We start from the raw sequence: 22,379 nt of genomic DNA, 5'->3' as shown, positions 1-22,379 counted from the left end.
TGCTTTTGTTTGTTTGTCAATTAAGGTGTGCAGGGTGAATATGTGGTCTGTCGTACAGTAATTTGGTAAAAAGCCAATTTGACATTTGCTCAGTACATTGTTTTCGTTGACGAAATGTACAAGTCTGTCACGATTCCCACCGACGGTGGCGCCCCCTCCTGCTCGGGTGGCGCTCGGCGGTCGTCGTCACCGGCCTATTAGCTGCCACCGATTCCCTTTTGCTTTTCCCTTTTTTTATTTTTGTGACACCTGTGGTCAATTAGCCATTAGAGGGGCTATTTAGTTTAGCTGGCCCGCTCCTGTTCGTGCGGGATTGATGATTGTTTCTTTGACAGACGGCTTATGTTCGTGTCGACGTTGTTTGACGCCGTATGTACTTTCTCCCCTGTGTGTGGGAACATTTGTTTTTTGTGTGAGTGTATATTAAAAACACCACTACCCTGTGTTCGCTGCTTCCTGCGCCTCATTCCTCCTCCACGATTACCAAGCCGTAACAGAATCCCGCACCCAGATAAAAGGCATGGAATCAGCGGGAGCAGCGGCCACTCCTCTGCCCTCGATGGAGGAACGCGTACTCCACCACACGACAGTCCTCCATCGCATCGGATCGGCAATGGACCAGATGATAGAGAGGATGGACCGATGGGAGAGAAGTGGTATCCTCTCTCCACCTCCACCTCCCCCGATACAGCCATCTTCGCCCCCCATGACGTCTGGCTCTGGCGCGCTTCGTTTGGCGCTCCCGAGGGAGTACGATGGGGCGGCGGCTGGGTGCCAGGGATTTTTGCTCCAGCTTGAGCTGTACCTGGCCACCGTCAGACCTGCTCCCACGGGGGAGGAGAGCGTGAGTGCCCTCGTTTCCTGCCTGACGGGCCGAGCTCTGGAGTGGGCTAATGCGGTCTGGAACGGTCCAGACTCGGCGAGGGACCACTACCCAGAGTTCACCCGCCGCTTTCGGGCCGTGTTCGACCACCCTCTGGAAGGAAGAGTGACGGGTGAACGGCTGTTCCACCTCAGGCAGGAGACGAGGAGTGCCCAGGACTTCGCGCTGGAGTTCAGGACCTTGGCTGCTGGGGCGGGGTGGAACGACAGGGCCCTCACAGACCACTACCGCTGCAGTCTCCGGGCGGACGTCCGCAGGGAGCTGGCCTGTCGGGACACAGCTCTGTCCCTGGACGAGCTCATAGATATGTCCATACGACTGGATAATTTGCTGGCTGCCCGCGGGCGTTCGGAGAGGGTCCTGCCCGTTCCACCCCCGTGCACCCCCGCCCCTACCCCTATGGAGGTAGGGGGGGGCCGTGCAAAGGGGCACCGGAGGAGGTGGCTCCTCCTGCACCAGCTGTGGTCGGAGAGGACACACGGCCGACCGGTGCTGGAGGAGCCAGTCTGGGAGTCGAGATGGCAGGCAGAACACTTCTCGGTCACCTCAGGTGAGTCAGCACCAGATTCACCCAGAACCCCCTGTTGGTCACGTGTTTTTACCTGTTTTGTTTACTAAATTTTTTCCCTCTTGCCCAGCTAGTCGATTCAGGCGCAGCTGGGAATTTTATGGACCGTGGACTTGCCATTAAGCTGGGCATTCCGCGGGTGCCGATAGATTCCCCTTTCCCTGTGCACTCCCTAGATAGCCGGCCATTAGGGTCAGGGTTAGTCAGGGAGTCTACGGTGCCACTGGACATGGTAACGCAGGGGAATCATAAGGAACGCATTAGTTTTTTCCTTATTGATTCGCCTGCGTTTCCGGTGGTGCTGGGGGTCCCCTGGCTGGCTGGTCACAATCCCCGTATTTCGTGGAAACAGGGGGTTCTCCAGGGGTGGTCAGAGGAGTGTTCAGGTAGGTGTCTAGGAGTTTCCATAGGTGCCACGTCGGTGGAGAGTCCAGACCAGGTGTCCACCGTGCGCATTCCCCCTGAATACGCCGATTTGGCGATCGCTTTTTGTAAAAAGAGGGCGACTAAATTACCACCTCATCGACAGGGGGATTGTGCGATAGATCTCCAGGTTGACGCTGCGCTTCCCAGGAGTCACGTGTACCCCTTGTCACAGGAGGAGACTGCGGCTATGGAGACATATGTCACGGAATCCCTGGGACAGGGGTACATTCGGCCCTCCATCTCACCCGCTTCCTCGAGTTTCTTTTTTGTGAAGAAAAAGGAGGGAGGTCTGCGTCCGTGCATTGATTACCGAGGTCTAAACGCTATTACGGTGGGGTTTAGTTACCCACTACCTCTCATCGCTACGGCGGTGGAATCATTTCACGGAGCACAGTTCTTCACAAAACTGGATCTCAGGAGCGCGTATAATCTGGTGCGTATCAAGAAGGGAGACGAGTGGAAAACCGCCTTTAGTACCACATCAGGCCATTATGAGTGCCTCGTCATGCTGTATGGGTTGAAAAATGCTCCAGCCGTCTTTCAATCCTTTGTTGACGAGATTCTCAGGGACCTGCACGGGCAGGGCGTGATAGTCTATATCGATGACATTCTGATATATTCCGCCACCCGCTCTGCGCATGTGTCCCTGGTGCGCAAGGTGCTTGGTAGACTGCTGGAGCATGACCTATACGTTAAGGCTGAGAAGTGTGAGTTTTCCAAACGAGCCGTCTCCTTTCTGGGTTATCGCATTGGAGTGATGGAGTGTGACCGCGTTAAGGCCGTGCGTAATTGGCCGACTCCAACCACGGTGAAGGAGGTGCAGCGGTTTTTAGGCTTTGCCAATTACTACCGGAGGTTTATCTGGGGTTTTGGCCAGGTAGCGGCTCCCATTACCTCACTGCTGAAGGGGGGGCCGGTGCGTTTGCGATGGTCGACGGAGGCGGACGGAGCCTTCAAGAAGTTGAAGACGCTGTTCACCGACGCACCCGTGTTGGCGCACCCGGACCCGTCTTTAGCGTTCGTAGTGGAGGTGGACGCGTCCGAGGCTGGGGTGGGTGCCGTGCTATCACAGCGCTCGGGTGTGCCATTGAAACTCCGCCCCTGCGCTTTCTTTTCGAAGAAGCTCAGTTCGGCGGAGCGTAACTACGATGTGGGGGACAGGGAGTTGCTAGCAGTGGTCAAAGCTCTGAGGGTGTGGCGGCACTGGCTTGAGGGGGCTAAACACCCCTTTCTCATCTGGACCGACCACCGAAACCTGGAGTACATCCGGGCAGCGAGGAGACTGAATCCACGTCAGGCGAGGTGGGCCATGTTCTTCGCCCGGTTTAGGTTTACCATCTCCTATAGACCGGGTTCCCTGAATACTAGGGCCGACGCGCTGTCCCGTCTCTATGACACGGAGGACCAGCCCATCGATCCAACTCCCATCATGTGGTATGGGAGGTGGACGCGGACATCGAGCGGGCATTGGTGTTAGAACCTGCGCCTGCGCAGGTGCCCTTGGGGCGCATGTATGTGCCGCTCGGTGTTCGTGATCGTTTGATTCGGTGGGCGCACACGCTACCCACTGCGGGTCATCCTGGTGAGGCGAGGACAGTGCGGAGTCTAAGGGGGAAGTACTGGTGGCCCACCTTAGCTAAGGACGTGAGGTCCTATGTCTCTTCCTGTTCGGTGTGTGCCCAGAGTAAGGCTCCTAGGCATCTACCAAGAGGGAAGTTACAGCCCCTCCCCGTTCCACAACGACCATGGTCGCACCTGTCCATCGACTTCCTGACAGATCTTCCCCCCTCTCAGGGGAACACGGCGATTCTGGTGGTTGTGGATCGGTTCTCTAAGTCCTGCCGTCTCCTCCCATTGCCCGGTCTCCATACGGCCCTGCAGACTGCGGAGGCCCTATTTACCCCCGTCTTCCGGCACTACAGGGTGCCGGAGGACATTGTCTCTGATCGAGGTTCCCAGTTCACATCCAGGGTCTGGAAAGCGTTTATGGAGCGGCTGGGGGTCTCGGTCAGTTTGACCTCCGGTTATCACCCCGAGAGCAATGGGCAGGCGGAGAGGGTGAACCAGGAGGTGGGCAGGTTCCTGAGGTCGTATTGCCAGGACCGGCCAGGGGAGTGGGCGAGGTATATTCCCTGGGCTGAGTTAGCCCAGAACTCACTTCGCCACTCCTCTACTAACATATCACCCTTTCAGTGTGTGTTAGGTTACCAGCCGGTCCTGGCACCATGGCACCGGAGCCAGACCGAGGCTCCTGCGGTGGAGGACTGGGTCCAGCACTCCAAGGAGACCTGGAGAGCCGTCCAGGACTCACTAAAGGAGGCCAGTGCGCGGCAGAAGAGGAGTGCTGACCGCCACCGCAGTGAGGCGCCCGTGTTCGCACCGGGAGACAGGGTCTGGCTCTCGACCCGGAACCTGCCCCTCCGCGTGCCCTGCCGGAAGCTGGGGCCGCAGTGTGTGGGGCCCTTCAAAGTCCTGAGGAGGATAAACGAGGTGTGTTATCGGTTGCAACTCCCTTCCTATTACCGTATTAACCCCTCGTTTCATGTGTCTCTCCTCAGGCCGGTGGTAGCTGGTCCCCTTCACGAAGATGAGGTGCCGGAGGTCCCTCCGCCCCCTCTGGACATCGGGGGGTCCCCGGCGTACAGCATAAGGGCCATACTGGACTCGAGACGCCGGGCGAGGGGCCTACAGTACTTCGTTGACTGGGAGGGGTACGGCCCGGAGGAGAGGTGCTGGGTGCCGGCGGCGGACGTCCTGGACCCATCTATGTTGAGGGAGTTCCACCACCTCCGTCCGGATCGCCCTGCGCCTCGCCCTCCGGGTCGACCTCGAGGCCGGTGTCGGCGCGCTGTGGGAGCCGCGCGTCAGGAGGGGGGTACTGTCACGATTCCCACCGACGGTGGCGCCCCCTCCTGCTCGGGTGGCGCTCGGCGGTCGTCGTCACCGGCCTATTAGCTGCCACCGATTCCCTTTTGCTTTTCCCTTTTTTTATTTTTGTGACACCTGTGGTCAATTAGCCATTAGAGGGGCTATTTAGTTTAGCTGGCCCGCTCCTGTTCGTGCGGGATTGATGATTGTTTCTTTGACAGACGGCTTATGTTCGTGTCGACGTTGTTTGACGCCGTATGTACTTTCTCCCCTGTGTGTGGGAACATTTGTTTTTTGTGTGAGTGTATATTAAAAACACCACTACCCTGTGTTCGCTGCTTCCTGCGCCTCATTCCTCCTCCACGATTACCAAGCCGTAACAAAGTCTGCTGTTAATGATAATGCAGAGGATTTTCCCAATGTTGCTGTTGACACGTATCCCACAATAGTTATTGAGGTGAAATTTGTCTCCACTTTTGTGTATTAGGGTGATCAGTCCTTGGTTCCAAATATTGGGGAAGATCCCAGAGCTGAGGATGATGTTAAAGAGGTTAAGTACAGCCAATTGGAATTTGTGGTCTGTATATTTTATCATTTCATTGAGGATACCATCAACACCACAAGCCTTTTTGGTTTAGAAGGTTTGTATTTTGTCTTGTAGTTTATTCATTGTAATTGGAGAATCCAGTGGGTTCTGTTAGTCTTTAGTAGTTTATTCTAAGATTTGTATTTGATCATTTATATGTTTTTGCTGTTTGTTCTTTGTTATAGAGCCAAAAACAGTGGAGAAGTGGTTTATCCATATTTATAAACTGGATGGTTCGAGCCCTGAATGCTGATTGGCTGACAGCCGCGGTATAGCACACCATATACCATGCGTATGACAAAACATTTATTTTGACTGCTTTAATTAGGTTGGTAACCCATTTATAATAGCAATAAGGCACCTCGGGGGTTTGTGATATATGGCCAATATACCACGGCTAAGGGCTGTGTTCAGGCACTCCCTGTTGTGTCATGCTTACGAACAGCCCTTAGCCGTGTTATACAGGCCTTATACCACACCCCCTCGTGCTTTATTGCTTAAATCTCCATCTCTCTCTCCCTCCATCTCCCCGTATCTCTAATCCTTCTGAAGGACCCTGCTGTGGTAGTTAAGTGTTTTTTTCTCCATTACATACAAACCCTCCCTCCCCCTTCCACTTACCCCTACTCCCTCATCCTCCCCCTCCCTCCTACCCCCTCATCCTCCCCCTCCCTCCCACCCCCTCATCCTCCCCCTCCCTCCTAACCCCTCATCCTCCCCCTCCCTCCCTCCCACCCCCTCATCCTCCCCCTCCCTCCTACCCCCCTCATCCTCCCCTCCCTCTCACCCCCTCATCCTCCCCCTCCCTCCCCCCACCCCTCATCCTCCCCCTCCCTCCCCCCCCCATCATCCTCCCCCTCCCTCCCACCCCCTCATCCTCCCCCTCCCTCCTACCCCCTCATCCTCCCCCTCCCTCCCAACCCCTCATCCTCCCCCTCCCTCCCACCCCCTCATCCTCCCCCTCCCTCCTACCCCCTCATCCTCCCCCTCCCTCCCCCCCCCTCATCCTCCCCCTCCCTCCCTCCCACCCCCTCATCCTCCCCCTCCCTCCCACCCCCTCATCCTCCCCCTCCCTCCTACCCCCTCATCCTCCCCCTCCCTCCCACCCCCTCATCCTCCCCCTCCCTCCCTCCCACCCCCTCAACCTCCCCCTCCCTCCCACCCCCTCATCCTCCTCCTCCCTCCTTCCCCCCCTACTGCACATGCAGAGCCTCCAGAGCCTCTCAGAGTCGTGGTATTGTGGAGAGCCTATAAAGCTCTATTCCTGTGTTCTCTCAGAGGGTTAGTTCCTATGGTACCTTTTATGCTTTAGAATGCCGTTTCAGTTTCAACAAAGATGGAAAAAGAATGGCATTGACATGCAAGCTTTTACTGTAGCAAGGCCAGAGATACTGCTCTGCACTGTTTCCTAGAGCTAGGGCTGGGACTGCGGTACCCACTCACTTCTCAGAAATCTCTCTCTCTCTCTCTCTCTGAACATGTCTTAAAAGACTTGCCCATGATGTTTACCTAGAGGAATGTAGTGTCAATGGCATGACATGAATGTAGTTGTGCCAACAGGCACGCAAGGCCGTAGAAGCTATCCTACTGTCTATAATATTTATACATGCAGATTGAGTATCGTCTAACATGTCAGTGACAGGCACACACACACTGATTTATTCCAGCTCTCAGTCAGTGACAATAAATTAAACCTCATTTCTCAGCGTTAACAGCTTTATTTATGCCCTCCAATCACTCACCACACAGCACTCAATTCAAGACACATTAAGTCAGTCAGTTAAGCAGAAGGATCTACACCAGCGTGTCTGGAGAGATATGGCAGATAAGATGACTGAACAGAGAAAGCTGTTAGGAGTGATTGACTGACTGACTGACAACCTCAATGTTATCTTCTCAATCAATTTGCAAAGGGAAATGATTTATTACAAGCTGAACTGGCTTGATACAGTTTCTCTATTGGTTTAGCTCAGTGTGGGGAGCACACATGCTCTCAAAAAACAGTTGTTGTTAACACCTTCCAGAGTTTTATTTAGCAAACTAGCTCAAATACACTGCAAAATGTATTATTACTTTCATTTCAGATTAACCAAATGTATCCATGAAAGCTATAGACACCTGTCATCTGTTGATTAGCTCATATAGATAGCCCCCTCCCCCTCCCCTACTTCCTCCTCTCCTCTCCTCTCCTCTCCTCTCCTCTCCTCTCCTCTCCTCTCCTCTCCTCTCCTCTCCTTCTCTCGGCCTGGCCTCAGGTCTCTCCTGCAGAGACACCAGCTCCACACTCTCTCCCTTATTTGTCCTCTGCCTCTTGGTGGTCTTGAAATACAGATTGCTGGCCATGATGGTCGTCAAGAACGTCAGCAGCACTAAGACGTGTCTGATGATGAAGGCTGTCAGAGGAGAGGCTGGAACAGAAAAACATTTGCTAAGGGGATTGATTATCATCAGATTCCTCTGTGGAATATTTCTCAAAGTCTGTCAAAGTTAAAAGCCTGGTTGGTTCTCAGTTACCTGTGACAGCTCTCCGAGGAGCTCTCAGTGGAGAAGTTATGAGAGAAAACATAAATCGCATTAACACAGCTGTAGTTCCCTTGGTGGGACTCTGAGTCATCTGCAGCGGAGAAGAGGAAGACAACAGAGTGATTGACAGCTGACTTGGTCTGGGTTCTGTTGGAGACAGTGAACGAGAGGAGGAATGAGTCCTCCTGGGTACTGTGGCTGAGTGGAGCAGGTGATGGGGAAGCTGTGACCCCTGAACACATCTGGCCCCTGGTGTCACCTGGAGACCCCTCCCATTGAGACATTGAGAGAGATATTAAGCTGGAGCAGGAGATATGCTGTATATATTGCAACCAAAGACCATGTAACACACTCCCTGAGTGCAGACTCTGAGCCAACGTAGGTAACTGGGTTTACAGCCATCTTTAAATCAGATGTATCTTCAGGCTAATTTACAATTGAAAAAGCGGAGCCACACCCTAGCTGTGAACATACTACAGCTGCTTCCTTCATGGATAACCAAATGTCTCAAATTTTCCCACTCTCCTATTTTGTACTCTTCCAGTCTACCTACACAGTGACTGCCTCCTCCCACCAGCCTCAGATCATCAGGCTCTGAGCAGTTCAGTCCAACAGCGTTACCAGGGAGGCAGGTCTGCTCTTCTCTGGCTGAAGTGTTACAGTGCAGGAGAAGGGACTCATTGCCTTTACATTGGAACTCTTTAGCCCAGGTTGGAACCTCACCTTCTCCATAGAGCCCCCGCTGTAGCGCTGCAGGAGCCCCACAGCCAAGCTCCCGACAGACTACCTCTGCATCCTGCCAGTCAAAGTCAACTTTACACACTGAGGGCCAGCACTGATTGGATTTCACCTCCAGTCTCCCAGAGCAAAGACCAGCTCCATCCACGAGCCTCAAGGAGTCTGAACAGACCACAATGTCAATGGTATTGTAACCAAAAGAACCAAACTCGGCAGAGCTGACTCGACACTCCTCGAGAGTAGACTCAATGTCTGAACAACTAAACTGCTTAACGTTACAAATAAACCCCTTTTCCTTGCATCTCTCTCCAAATGGAAAATTGTAACGTGTATCTACAGCATTCCCACGGCCCAGCTCTCTACACAACATCTTTGCATCTTTCATGCCCCAGCCCCAGCCATGACTTGTCATCTCCCATCTGGATTACTGCAACTCGCTGTTGGCGGGGCTCCCTGCCTGTGCCATTAAACCCCTACAACTCATCCAGAACGCCGCAGCCCGTCTGGTGTTCAACCTTCCCAAGTTCTCTCACGTCATCCCGCTCCTCCGCTCTCTCCACTGGCTTCCAGTTGAAGCTCGCATCCGCTACAAGACCATGGTGCTTGCCTACGGAGCTGTGAGGGGAACGGCACCTCCGTACCTTCAGGCTCTGATCAGGCCCTACACCCAAACAAGGGCACTGCGTTCATCCACCTCTGGCCTGCTCGCCTCCCTACCTCTGAGGAAACACAGTTCCCGCTCAGCCCAGTCAAAACTGTTCGCTGCTCTGGCACCCCAATGGTGGAACAAGCTCCCTCACGACGCCAGGACAGCGGAGTCAATCACCACCTTCCGGAGACACCTGAAACCCCACCTCTTTAAGGAATACCTAGGATAGGATAAAGAAATCCTTCTAACCCCCCCCCCTTAAAAGATATTGATGCACTATTGTAAAGTGGTTGTTCCACTGGATATCATAAGGTGAATGCACCGATTTGTAAGTCGCTCTGGATAAGAGCGTCTGCTAAATGACTTAAATGTAAATGTAAATACTGCCGCTCATTCTCCTCCACTATTCCAGAGCAGGAGCTGGTCCCATTCACAAGTCTGACTGTGCTGGCTGGTGTATCTGAGGAGAAACAAACACCCAGGTCTCAATCCCTGATTACAGGGGAACAGAAGAATTCAAACAGTATGCCTCGCTATACAGTATACATATTTCACATTTCTTGGGCATGATTGCTTATGTGTATAACACAGCACACATGCATTAACTATCACGTATACTCCCTCTCCGGCCTCTAGGTCATCAGGCTGCTGATTATCCCACACACCTGTCACAATCGCCTCGCGCACCTGCGCCTCATGACACTCACCTGGACTCCATCACCTCCTTGATTATCTTCCCTATATCTGTCCCTCCCCTTGGTTCATTCCTCAGGTGTTATTGACTCTGTTTTCATGTTGATGCGTTGTTTGTGTTACGTGTTCATTGTTTCTTTTATTTATTAAGACAGTCACTCCCTGAACTTGCTTCCTGACACTCAGCGCACTCCTTACATTGACATCACACTTCCAGGTGTTGGCCTCATCAGACCTGTCCTCACAGTCAGCGTCTCCATCACACTTCCAGGTGTTGGCCTCATCAGACCTGTCCTCACAGTCAGCGTCTCCATCACACTTCCAGGTGTTGGCCTCATCAGACCTGTCCTCACAGTCAGCGTCTCCATCACACTTCCAGGTGTTGGCCTCGTCAGACCTGTCCTCACAGTCAGCGTCTCCATCACACTTCCAGGTGTTGGCCTCGTCAGACCTGTCCTCACAGTCAGCGTCTGCATCACACTTCCAGGTGTTGGCCTCGTCAGACCTGTCCTCACAGTCAGCGTCTCCATCACACTTCCAGGTGTTGGCCTCGTCAGACCTGTCCTCACAGTCAGCGTCTGCATCACACTTCCAGGTGTTGGCCTCGTCAGACCTGTCCTCACAGTCAGCGTCTGCATCACACTTCCAGGTGTTGGCCTCGTCAGACATGTCCTCACAGTCAGCGTCTCCATCACACTTCCAGGTGTTGGCCTCGTCAGACCTGTCCTCACAGTCAGCGTCTCCATCACATTTCCAGGTGTTGGCCTCATCAGACCTGTCCTCACAGTCAGCGTCTGCATCACACTTCCAGGTGTTGGCCTCGTCAGACCTGTCCTCACAGTCAGCGTCTCCATCACACTTCCAGGTGTTGGCCTCATCAGACATGTCCTCACAGTCAGCGTCTCCATCACACTTCCAGGTGAGGGGGATGCATCTTCCGTCGCCACACGGGGGAAACCTCCAGGGGAACTGGGGCTTCATGCAGCTGGATTTGTCCCAATTGTCCTCGCAGTCCATGGTTATACCTAGCACAGGTATATATCAGTATAACACAGCCCTAGATGCACTAGCACAGGTATATATCAGTATAACACAGCCCTAGATGCACTAGCACAGGTATATATCAGTATAACACAGCCCTAGATGCACTAGCACAGGTATATATCAGTATAACACAGCCCTAGATGCACTCGCACAGGTATATATCAGTATAACACTGAGTTGTACCCCCTTTTGCCCTCAGAACAGCAAACTTTGGGCTACTTGGTGAATTTGCAAGACAAGACATTGCGAGAATCAACCAGGTTTAGTGGAAGTATAAAATAGTATGAATTTACTTATCAAAATTAAAATCTCAATGTAAAAACATCCTTTTTACCTGTAAATGTTTGCTTCTTTTCTTTGGCAACTGTGGTTTAAGTGGGATAAATGCCTCCACTCTGTACATTATCTGGAACTAAGAAACTCGGGCAGTACTAAGTCGTCCATTATTTTCAGATAACGTACAAATCGTCAGTGTTTATCCCTTACATTTACAGTGCATTCGGAAAGTATTCAGACCCTTTCACTTTTTCCACATTTTGTTACGTTACAACCTTATTCTAATTTTTATTTGATTTTTTATCAATCTACACACAATACCCCATAATGACGAAGTGAATCAGGTTTTTAGAAATTTTTGCAAGTGTATTAAAAATGAAAAATACCTTCTTTGATTTACATAAGTATTCAGACCATTTGCTACTCGAAATGCAGCTCAGGTGCATCCTGTTGATCTTTGATCATCCTTGAGATGTTTCTACAACTTCATTGGAGTACACCTGTGGTAATTTTAATTGATTGGACATGATTTGGAAAGGCACACCTGTCTATATAAGGACCCACAGTTGACATTGCATGTCAGAGCAAAAACCAAGCCATGAGGTCGAAGAAATTGTCCGTAGAGCTCTGAGACAGGATTGTGTCGAGGTACATATCTGGGGAAGGGTACCATAACATTTCTGCAGCATTGAAGGTCCCCAAGAACACAGTGGCCTCCATCATTCTTAAATGGAGGAAGTTTGGACTCTTCCTAGAGCTTGTCACCCGGCCAAACTGAGCAATCGGGGGAGAAGGGCCTTGGTCAGGGAGGTGACCAAGAACCCGATGGTCACTCTGACAGAGCTCTAGAGTTCCCCTGTGGAGATGGGAGAACCTTCCAGAAGGAGAACCATTTCTGCAGCACTCCACCAATCAGGTCTTTATGGTACAGTGGCCAGACGGAAGCCACTTCTCAGTAAAAGGCACATGACAGCCCGCTTGCAGTTTGCCAAAAGGCAACGAAAGGACTCTGACCATGAGAAACAAGATTATCTGATCTGGTGAAACCAAATTGAACTCTTTGGCCTGAATGCCAAGCGTCACGTCTGGAGGAAATCAGGCACGTCTCATCACCTGGCCAAAACCATCCCTACGGTGAAGCATGATGGTGGCAGCATCATGCTATGGGGATGTTTTTCAGCGGCAGGGACAGGGAGACTTGTCAGGATCAAGGGAAAGATGAATGGAGCAAAGTAAAGCGAGATCCTTGATGAAAACCTGCTCCAGAGCTTTCAGGACCACAGACTGGGGCGAAGGTTCACCTTCCAACAGGACAACTACCCTAAGCACACAGCCAAGACAATGCAGGAGTGGCTTCGGGACAGGTCTCTGAATGCCCTTGAGTGGCCCAGCCAGAGCCCGAACTTGAACCTGATCAAACTTCTCTGGAAAGACCTGAAAATAGCTGTCCATCGACACTCCCCATCCAACCTGACAAAGCTTGAGAGGATCTGCAGAGAAGAATGGGAGAAAGTGCCAAGCTTGTAGTGTCATTCCCAAGAAGAGTCAAGGCAGTATTCGCTGCCAAAGGTGCTTCAACAAAGTACTGAGTAAAGGGTCTGAATACTTATGTAAATGTAATAATGACGTGTTTTTTCTTTGTCATTATGGGGTATTGTGTGTAGATTGATGAGAGAAAAAAGCAATTTAATCCATTTTAGAATAGGGCTGTAACAAAATTCAGAACAAGTCAAGGGGTCTGAATCCTTTCCGAATGGAATGCACTGTAAGAGTAGAATTGTATAAAAATGATTTACAGCTGTAATGGCTGCCAAAGGTGCTTCCATCAAGTATTAACTCTGGGGTGTGAAGACATGCGCAATCAATACATATTTTTTTCATTTGGAAAATGTGCTATAATCTTTCTTTCACATTGTAAATAAGGTATTTCTGTTTTTTATTTTAAATAGGTTTGCACCTTTTAGAATAAGGCTGTAAAATGTGAAAAAAGTCAAGGGGTCTGAATACTTTCCGAATGCACTGCATATCAGAATAACACAGGTATATCAGGTATATCAGTGAAACAGCATCATACCTGCATTCCAAGACGGGATTATCAATTGTGGTGGCTAATTTCTCCATTACCAAATGAGGAGAGTTACAAACTTCACACACCAGTCAGAGTTGTACTTAACTCCATCTTTAATAATTAAGAGCTTTGGCAAAAGCACTTTGACTTTCAATGATGCGCTATCTCTAATGAACCATTGAAAAGTGACAACACAAAAGTACAAAGATCTTTTATAGCCAAGATACACCCCTCTCAACGTACATGACGAACCACAGATACATAGAATGGGTCACAAGGTTAAGTTTTGTATGATAGGTATCAATAAAACATAGCAGACAGCAACTGCTGTGTCAACAGTTTTCATTGTATAGACCAGTGTCTGGTCCTCCTACTCCAAACTGGAACCGTCTCTCCCTGGTATGGTGTAGAACAGAAACACCATCTCATCCAATGGCATAAATCAATTGACAACTCTAGATACTCCCATCTCAAGTAAACCCCCTCTTGACTCCACTCCTGGTCAAGCTCACTGAGGGGAGTGAGCCTCTAGGTCATACACTATCCCAAGATAAGTGCAACATCAGAGATGACATACAATGGTCCAAACACTGCCATACACCTTCCCCCAATGCCAAAGGAGGGAGTGACTTGCGCACAGACATTGTGGAGACAAGTAATTGGTTCCCCATTAATCACGCCATCCCTTCACATGGTTTAACAGAGACATTCACATATGACAAGTATCTCACATAAGCATATTATGCAAATAAAACATCTTAATTATCTATGTTACCCAACTAATTCTGATTCATCTGCCACACAATATAAATGCAGGTATCTGTCTTTAATTGGGGCACAAGCTGTGTTAGCTTGCTGACTGAAGAGTTAACTGAAGAGTGCAGCGTATAAACCTCTTATCTTCTTACATTGACTGTAGTAGAGTGGAGTTGATTTCATATCACCTCTTATATCTTCTTACATTGACTGTAGTAGAGTGGAGTTGATTTCATATCACCTCTTATATCTTCTTACATTGACTGTAGTGGAGTTGATTTCATATCACCTCTTATATCTTGTTACATTCTCATTTTCTCATACTAATAACCATCAACATTTTCTCACTCACAGCTCTCACAGCTAATCAGTGATCAGCGATGAAAACCAAAGGAAATAGCTCAGAAAGCAGCCACTGCGTTTCCAACTGTCTGAGAAATTCTCATAGAGAATGTTTTTGTTGATTTACATACAGTACCAGTCAAAAGTTTGGACACAGCTACTCATTCAAGGGTTTTTCTTTATTTTTACTATTTTCTACATTGAAGAATAATAGTGAAGACATCAAAACTATGAAAAAACACATATGGTATCATGAAGTAATAAAAAAAGTGTTAAACAAATCTAAATATATTTTATATTTGAGATTCTTCAAATTCTTCTCTCAACCACCTTCATGAGGAATGCTTGTCCAACAGTCTTGAAGTTTCCAACCCAATTATATTAATTTGGGGACAGGTCGGAAAGCATTTGCCATTTATTCCAATTTAGGTTGCTAGCTTGCACTTGCTAGCTAATTTGTCCTATTTAACTAGCTTGCTGTTGCTAGCTAATTTGCCTGGGATATAAACATTGAGTTGTTATTTTACCTGAAATGCACACGGTCCTCTAATCCTCACATAAAACGGTCAACCGAATCTTTTCTGGTTATCTCTCAGGCTTTTTCTTCTCTTGACTTTACATTGCGATTGGCAACTTTCATAAATTAGGTGCATTACCGCCACCGACCTCGTTCGTCTTTCAGTCACCCACGTGGGTATAACCAATGAGGAGATGGCACGTGGGTACCTACTTCTATAAACCAATGAGGAGATGGGAGAGGTTGATGTTGAGATGTGTCTTTTACTTGAATTCTGTGAAGCATTTATTTGGGCTGCAATTTCTGAGGCTGGTAACGCTAATGAACTTATCCTCTGCAACAGAGGTAACTCTGGGTCTTCCATTCCTGTGACGGGCCTCATGAGAGCCAGTTTCATCATTGTGCTTGATGGTTTTTGCGACTGCACTTGAAGAAACGTTAAAAGTTCTTGAAATGTTCCGGATTGACTGATCTTCATGTCTTAAAGTAACAATGGACTGTCGTTTCTCTTTGCTTATTTGAGGTGTTCTTGCCATAATATGGACTTGGTCTTTTACCAAATAGGGCTATCTTCTGTATACCACCTCTACCTTGTCACAACTGATTGTCTCAAACGCATTAAGGAAAGAAATTCCATAAATTAACTTTAAACAAGGCACACCTGTTAATTGAAATTCATTCCAGGTGACTACCTCATGAAGCTGGTTGAGAGAATGCCAAAGGTTTGCATAGCTGTCATGAAATTGTGGCTACTTTGAAAAATCTCAAGTATAAAATATATTTTGATTTGTTTAACACTTTTTTAGTTACTACATGATTTCATGTGTTATTTCATAGTTTTGATGTCTTCACTATTATTCTACAATGTAGAAAATAGTAAAAAATAAAGAAAAACCCTTGAATGAGTAGATGTGTCCACACTTTTGACTGGTACTGTATATCACCGAAGAAGACCTAGAAAAACCAATGCCTGACAAACTTTTAGTGACCAGTGACATTGTCATCGATCCTTTCATTTGTATAATACCAAATGACTGTCTTGAGCTATACATCTTCGCAGTTTTTAGTGAACTTGATGTTTGTATGTGACCTACAGGATTACTCACCTAAGGACTGAACTTTTATGAAGGTTTTCGAGTATTTTTTGCAAGGATGTGTTTTGTTTTGTTTGTTTGAGACAAAATCTGAATATTCTAATAGTCTTGCAAAATCAAAGTTTGACAGTTGTGTTAATTCTATTGAGACCATGTTACCTTGTACTAAACCAATTGAGAAAAACTGCAAGGCCATTCATCTGGGAGGTACAAGAGGGACTCAGGGGAAACCCCCTCTTAGACATGCTCAGTGGTACATGCCAGTTGGAGAACATCTTGTTTTGGAGCAAGTCAAGTGAGGAAAAGGGGGGTGCTTGCTTCTGTGGTTGGATCTCTCATCAACTCAAAAACAAGAGAGTGATGTTCTTCATCATCAGGCTGCTTCTCTCTGTTCTATCTTCTGAAATCAGCTGCCGTTGAAAACAAGGACTTTGGTTCCCCTTAGTGGCCAAAGTAGTCAATCTGAAAGATGTAAGTGTGCTGGACATATCAATCAACATATAATCTCATCTTCATCAAAAGTACTTTTTCTCTCTCTCTAGGACAGTAAAGGGCCTCCAGACTGTGGTCTTAGTGAGTACTCCTGTACGCTTGGTGTCGACCTACGGCGGGGACGCAGACGGTTCTCTGGCAACCTGCAGCTGCCCCCGTTGTCGTGGCGACAGGCAGAGAGGTCACGGACCCCTGACGATGACTGGGTCGTCCGACCCACCTTCCTCCCCTTCTGCGCCCCGCCCCGTATCGACATCACACCTGTCGACCCCGAGTGGTGAGCACACACACACACACACACACACACACACACACACTCCACTTTCTTCCATTATATTCCTAACTAAACTCCTATGGTGATAATGTAGATCCATTCAAAACCCAGAGAGACCAACTGTACCATTTCATACAATGACTCCCATCGCCACCATTTCTTACCCACTGATTTTTTTTCACCTTTATTTAACTAGGCAAGTCAGTTAAGAACAAATTCTAATTTTCAGTGACAGCCTAGGAACAGTGGGTGAACTGCCTTGTTCAGGGGCAGAACAACAGATTTTTACCTTGTCAACTCGGGGATTCAATCTTGCAACCTTTCGGTTACTAGTCCAACGCTCTAACCAGTAGGCTACCTGCCACCCCACATACCTACAGTTGGTTCTCTGGCCCATTTACCATGTCGTATCATAGCCCTATCAACGCCAATAAGGCCTGATTGGAGTGAATATCCTGACGTTGATGGTTATACACTATATTATTAGTCAGTGGGAGCTGGTGGTTCAGTATCTGAGGAATCATCTGTAGAGGGAACATTGCTGAGAGAGAGGCTGAGAGAGACAGAGAGAAAAAAGAGAGGGAGAGAGAAAGAAAGAGAGAGGCAGGGAGAGAGAGAGAGAGAATGAGAGAGAGAGCCCCAGGACAGCAACACAATCAAATCATGAGAAAACAAAAAGATAATTACTTGACACATTGGAAAGAATTAACAAAAAAACTGAGCAAACTAGAATGCTATTTGGCCCTAAACAAAGAGTACACAGTGGCAGAATACCTGACCACTGTGACTGACCCAAACTTAAGGAAAGCTTTGACTATGTACAGACTCAGTGATCATAGCCTTGCTATTGAGAAAGGCCGCCGTAGGCAGACCTGGCTCTCAAGAGAAGACAGGATATGTGCACACTGCCCACAAAATGAGGTGGAAACTGAGCTGTACTTTCTAACCTCCTGCCAAATGTATGACCATATAAAAGACACATATTTCCCTCAGATTACACAGACCCACAAAGAATTCGAAAACAAATCCAATTTTGATAAACTCCCATATCTACTGGGTGAAATATCAGTGTGCAATCACAGCAGCAAGATTTGTGACCTGTTGCCACGAAAAAAGGGCAACCAGTGAAGAACAAACACCATTTATGTTTATCTATTTTCCTTTTTGTACTTTATTTGCACATCGTTACAGCACTGTATATAGACATAATATGACATTTGAAATGTCTTTATTCTTTTGAAACTTTTGTGAGTGTAATGTTTAAGGTTAGTTTTTAATTGTTTATTGAACTTTTGTTTATTATCTATTTCACTTGCTTTGGCAATGTAAACATATGTTTCCGATGCCAATAAAGCCTCTTGAATTTGATTTAATTGAAATGTAATTATGAGACAGAGCAGGAGAGAGAGAATGAGAGAGAGAGAGAGAGCAGGAGAGAGAGACTGGCTGATTGAGAGGGAGAGAGAGACAAGCTGAGAGAGAGAGGGAGAGAGAGCAGGAGAGAGAGACATGCTGAGAGAGAGAGACCTCAATGACCACCCTTACAAAGGGTAAGAGAAGGGTTAGCGAGAGTGCTTGGCAGTTGAGAGTGAGATGCACACACACGTGTACATGCACAAGCACAATCACAGGGACACACACGTACACACACACACACAGCTGACTTAATTAGCTTTGATTAGCTCGTTAACTGAATTCGTATCTGGATTTGACACTCCTGGACTCCAGGCTCTGGTTCATTGTGTGTGTCCCTGTGTGCGTGGATGTGTGGTCTGTGTCGTGTGTGTGTGTGTGTGTGTGCACACCCCTGCAAGCCTTGCAGGCAAGCAGGGTGTGTGTGGACACACCATGCTTGAGTCTTTCCCTGGAGCAGGTGTGGGGTCTACTGTTTTCTAGCTCTAACAATGAGCTCAGAGTCAGACTGAACTTCCTCTACAGCAGTTTGCCCAGTATTATTTGGTAAGTTTCCATGGTACAGTGGTTACTGCTTGAACACTGAGACAGGAGGTTCCTAAAGAGCACACTACATTTCAGGAACAGTTTAGTACCCAGTCTACCCAGAGAGTAGTTTAGTACCCAGTCTACCCAGAGAGTAGTTTAGCGCCCAGTCTACCCAGAGAGTAGTTTGGTGCCCAGTCTACCATGAGAGTAGTTTAGTGCCCAGTCTACCCAGAGAGGAGTTTGGTGCCCAGTCTACCCAGAGAGTAGTTTAGTGCCCAGTCTACCCAGAGAGTAGTTTAGTGCCCAGTCTACCCAGAGAGTAGTTTAGTGCCCAGTCTACCCAGAGAGGAGTTTAGTGCCCAGTCTACCCAGAGAGGAGTTTGGTGCCCAGTCTACCCAGAGAGTAGTTTAGTGCCCAGTCTACCCAGAGAGGAGTTTAGTGCCCAGTCTACCCAGAGAGGAGTTTGGTGCCCAGTCTACCATGAGAGTAGTTTGGTGCCCAGTCTACCATGAGAGTAGTTTAGTGCCCAGTCTACCCAGAGAGTAGTTTAGTGCCCAGTCTACCCAGAGAGGAGTTTGGTGCCCAGTCTACCCAGAGAGTAGTTTAGTGCCCAGTCTACCCAGAGAGGAGTTTGGTGCCCAGTCTACCCAGAGAGTAGTTTGGTGCCCAGTCTACCATGAGAGTAGTTTAGTGCCCAGTCTACCCAGAGAGCAGTTTGGTGCCCAGTCTACCCAGAGAGTAGTTTGGTGCCCAGTCTACCCAGAGAGGAGTTTGGTGCCCAGTCTACCCAGAGAGTAGTTTGGTGCCCAGTCTACCCAGAGAGTGTATGCTAGAGTTTCCTGTACTTTGCTGTTGTGTAAACTTGTCTCCTGTAGTAAGGTGTTGTGGTCCTATCCACTCAGACAAGAGGACACTGAAAGTCAGCTGATTTGGCATGTTGCCTGGAAAATTACCAGGTCGTTGCATATATGACCTGGTATTTAGTGTTGAATGTACTTTAATCAGATCATTTGAATGAACTTTGAGGATTTTCATTTGGAATAAACATTATTGAATGTGTGATTGGGATACGAAGCATGCTTTCCCACATTCTACCAGAAGAGGGCGGTGTTCATGTGAATTACATCTGTACTGTTTATTGTGATGTCAGACTTATTTTCTATTGAACAAGGTCATACTAGTTAGCAAGCATCTTTCTGTGGAATATCCCTTCTTATGCATACATAGATGCATACACACACACACACACACACACACACACACACACACACAGTTTTAATATGAGGGCTACTAACAATATTGATTTGCATATCTTGATCAAACCTAACCCAGTTAACCAGCCGGTATAGCTGGTGTGTTAGACTGTCAGACTGTCAGACTGTTATTTAAAATAATAAAAAAATGTTTTCAATTCTCTCCTTTATTTAACCAGGTAGGCCAGTTGAGAACAAGTTCTCATTTACGACTGCGAGCTGGCCAAGATAAAGCAAAGCAGTGTGACAAAAAAACAACAGAGTTACACATAGGATAAACAAAAGTACAGTCAATAACACAATATAAAAATCTATATACAGTGTGTGCAAATGGAGTAAGGAGGTAAGGCAATAAATAGGCCATAGTAGCGAAGTAATTACAATTTAGCAAATTAACACTGGAGTGATAGATGTGCAGATGATGATGTGAAATACTGGTGTGCAAAAGAGCAAAAAAGTACATGAAAAAACAATATGGGGATGAGGTAGGTACTTGGGTGGGCTATTTACCGATGGGCTATGTACAGCTGCGGCGATCCGTAAGCTGCTCAGATAGCTGATGCTTAAAGTTAGTGAGGGAGATATAAGTCTCCAACTTCAGCAATTTTTGCAATTCGTTCCAGTCACTGGCAGTAGAGAACTGGAAGGAAAGGCGGCCAAAGTGGGTGTTGGCTTTGGGGATGATCAATGAGATATACCTGCTGGAGCGCGTGCTACGGGTGGGTGTTGTTATGGTGACCAGTGAGCTGAGATAAGGCGGAGCTTTATCTAGCAAAGACTTATAGATGACCTGGAGCCAGTGGGTCTGGCGACGAATATGTAGCGAGGGCAAGCCAACGAGAGCATACAGGTCGCAGTGGTGGGTGGTATAAGGGGCTTTGGTGACAAAACGGATGGCACTGTGATAGACTGCATCCAGTTTGCTGAGTAGAGTGTTGGAGGCCATTTTGTAAATTACATCGCCGAAGTGGAGGATCGGTAGGGTAGTCAGTTTTACGAGGGTATGTTTGGCAGCGTAAGTGAAGGAGGCTTTGTTGCGAAATAGGAAGCCGATGCTAGATTTAATTTTGTATTGGAGATGCTTAATATGAGTCTGGAAGGAGAGTTTACAGTCTAGCCAGACACCTAGGTATTTGTAGTTGTCCACATATTCTAAGTCAGGACCGTCCAGAGTAGTGATGCTAGTCGGGCGGGCGGGTGTGGGCAGCGATCGGTTGAAGAGCATGCATTTAGTTTACTAGCGTTTAAGAGCAGTTGTGGGCCACGGAAGGAGAGTTGTATTGCAATGAAGCTCATTTGGACGTTTGTTAACACAGTGTCCAAAGAAGGGCCAGATGTATACAGAATGGTGTTGTCTGCATAGAGGTGGGTCAAGGAATCACCCGCAGCAAGAGCAACAAGAGCAACATCATACAGAGCAAAGAGTCGGCCTGAGAATTGAACCCTGTGGTACCCCCATAGAGACTGCCAGAGGTCCGGACAACAAGCCCTCCAATTTGACACACTAAACTCTATCTGAGAAGTACTTGGTGAACCAGGCAATGCAGTCATTTGAGAAACCAAGGTTGTTGAGTCTGCTGATAAGAATTTGGTGATTGACAGAGTTGAAAGCCTTGGCCAGGTCGATGAAGACGGCTGCACAGTACTGTCTTTTATTGATGGCGGTTATGATATCGTTTAGTACCTTGAGCCTGGCTGAGGTGCACCCGTGACCAGCTCAGAAAGCGGATTGCACAGCGGAGAAGGTACGGTGGGATTCGAAATGATCAGTGACCTGTTTGTTAACTTGGCTTTCGAAGACTTTAGAAAGGCAGGGCAGGATGGATATAGGTCTGTAACAGTTTGGGTCTAGAGTATCTCCCCCTTTGAAAAGGGGGATGACCGCGGCAGCTTTCCAGGCTTAAGGAACCTCGGACGATACGAAAGAGAGGTTGAACAGACCAGTAATAGGGGTTGCAACAATGGCGGCGGATAATTTTAGAAAGAGAGGGTCCAGATTGTCTAGCCCAGTTGATTTGTATGGGTCCAGGTTTTGCAGATCTTTCAGAACATTTGCTATCTGGATTTGGGTGAAGGAGAAGCTGGGGAGGCTTGGGAAAGTTGCTGTGGGGGGTGCAGAGCTGTTGGCCGGGGTTGGGGTAGCCAGGAGGAAAGCATGGCCAGCCATAGAGAAATTCCTTATTGAAATTCTCGATTATCGTGGATTTATCGGTGGTGACAGTGTTACCTAGCCTCAGTGCAGTGGGCAGCTGGGAGGAGGTGCTCTTACTCTCCATGGACTTTACAGTGTCCCAGAACGTTTTGGAGTTAGAGCTACAGGATGCAAATTTCTGTTTGAAAAAGCTAGCCTTTGCTTTCCTGACTGACTGTGTGTATTGGTTCCTGAC

The 22,379-nt window shown here is 48.1% G+C and overlaps 1 protein-coding gene across 2 annotated transcripts in view; it reads left to right on the top strand.

Moving 5' to 3' along the window:
- The window catches only part of pde4ba (phosphodiesterase 4B, cAMP-specific a), a 338,452-nt gene that overhangs the window by 85,171 nt on the left and 230,902 nt on the right, over window positions 1-22,379 (top strand). For both annotated transcript variants that reach the window (XM_029707945.1, XM_029707944.1), the window contains exon 3: window positions 16,574-16,800. In XM_029707945.1, coding sequence (XP_029563805.1) covers window positions 16,574-16,800 — 227 coding nt within the window. The remainder of the gene's footprint in view (window positions 1-16,573; window positions 16,801-22,379) is intronic.

Source organism: Salmo trutta, chromosome 22 (genome assembly GCF_901001165.1).
Source record: "Salmo trutta chromosome 22, fSalTru1.1, whole genome shotgun sequence".
NCBI classification, from domain to species: Eukaryota; Metazoa; Chordata; class Actinopteri; order Salmoniformes; family Salmonidae; genus Salmo; species Salmo trutta.
The sequence above is the reverse complement of the archived record's forward strand: the minus strand, read 5'-3'. Positions and strand labels throughout refer to the sequence as shown.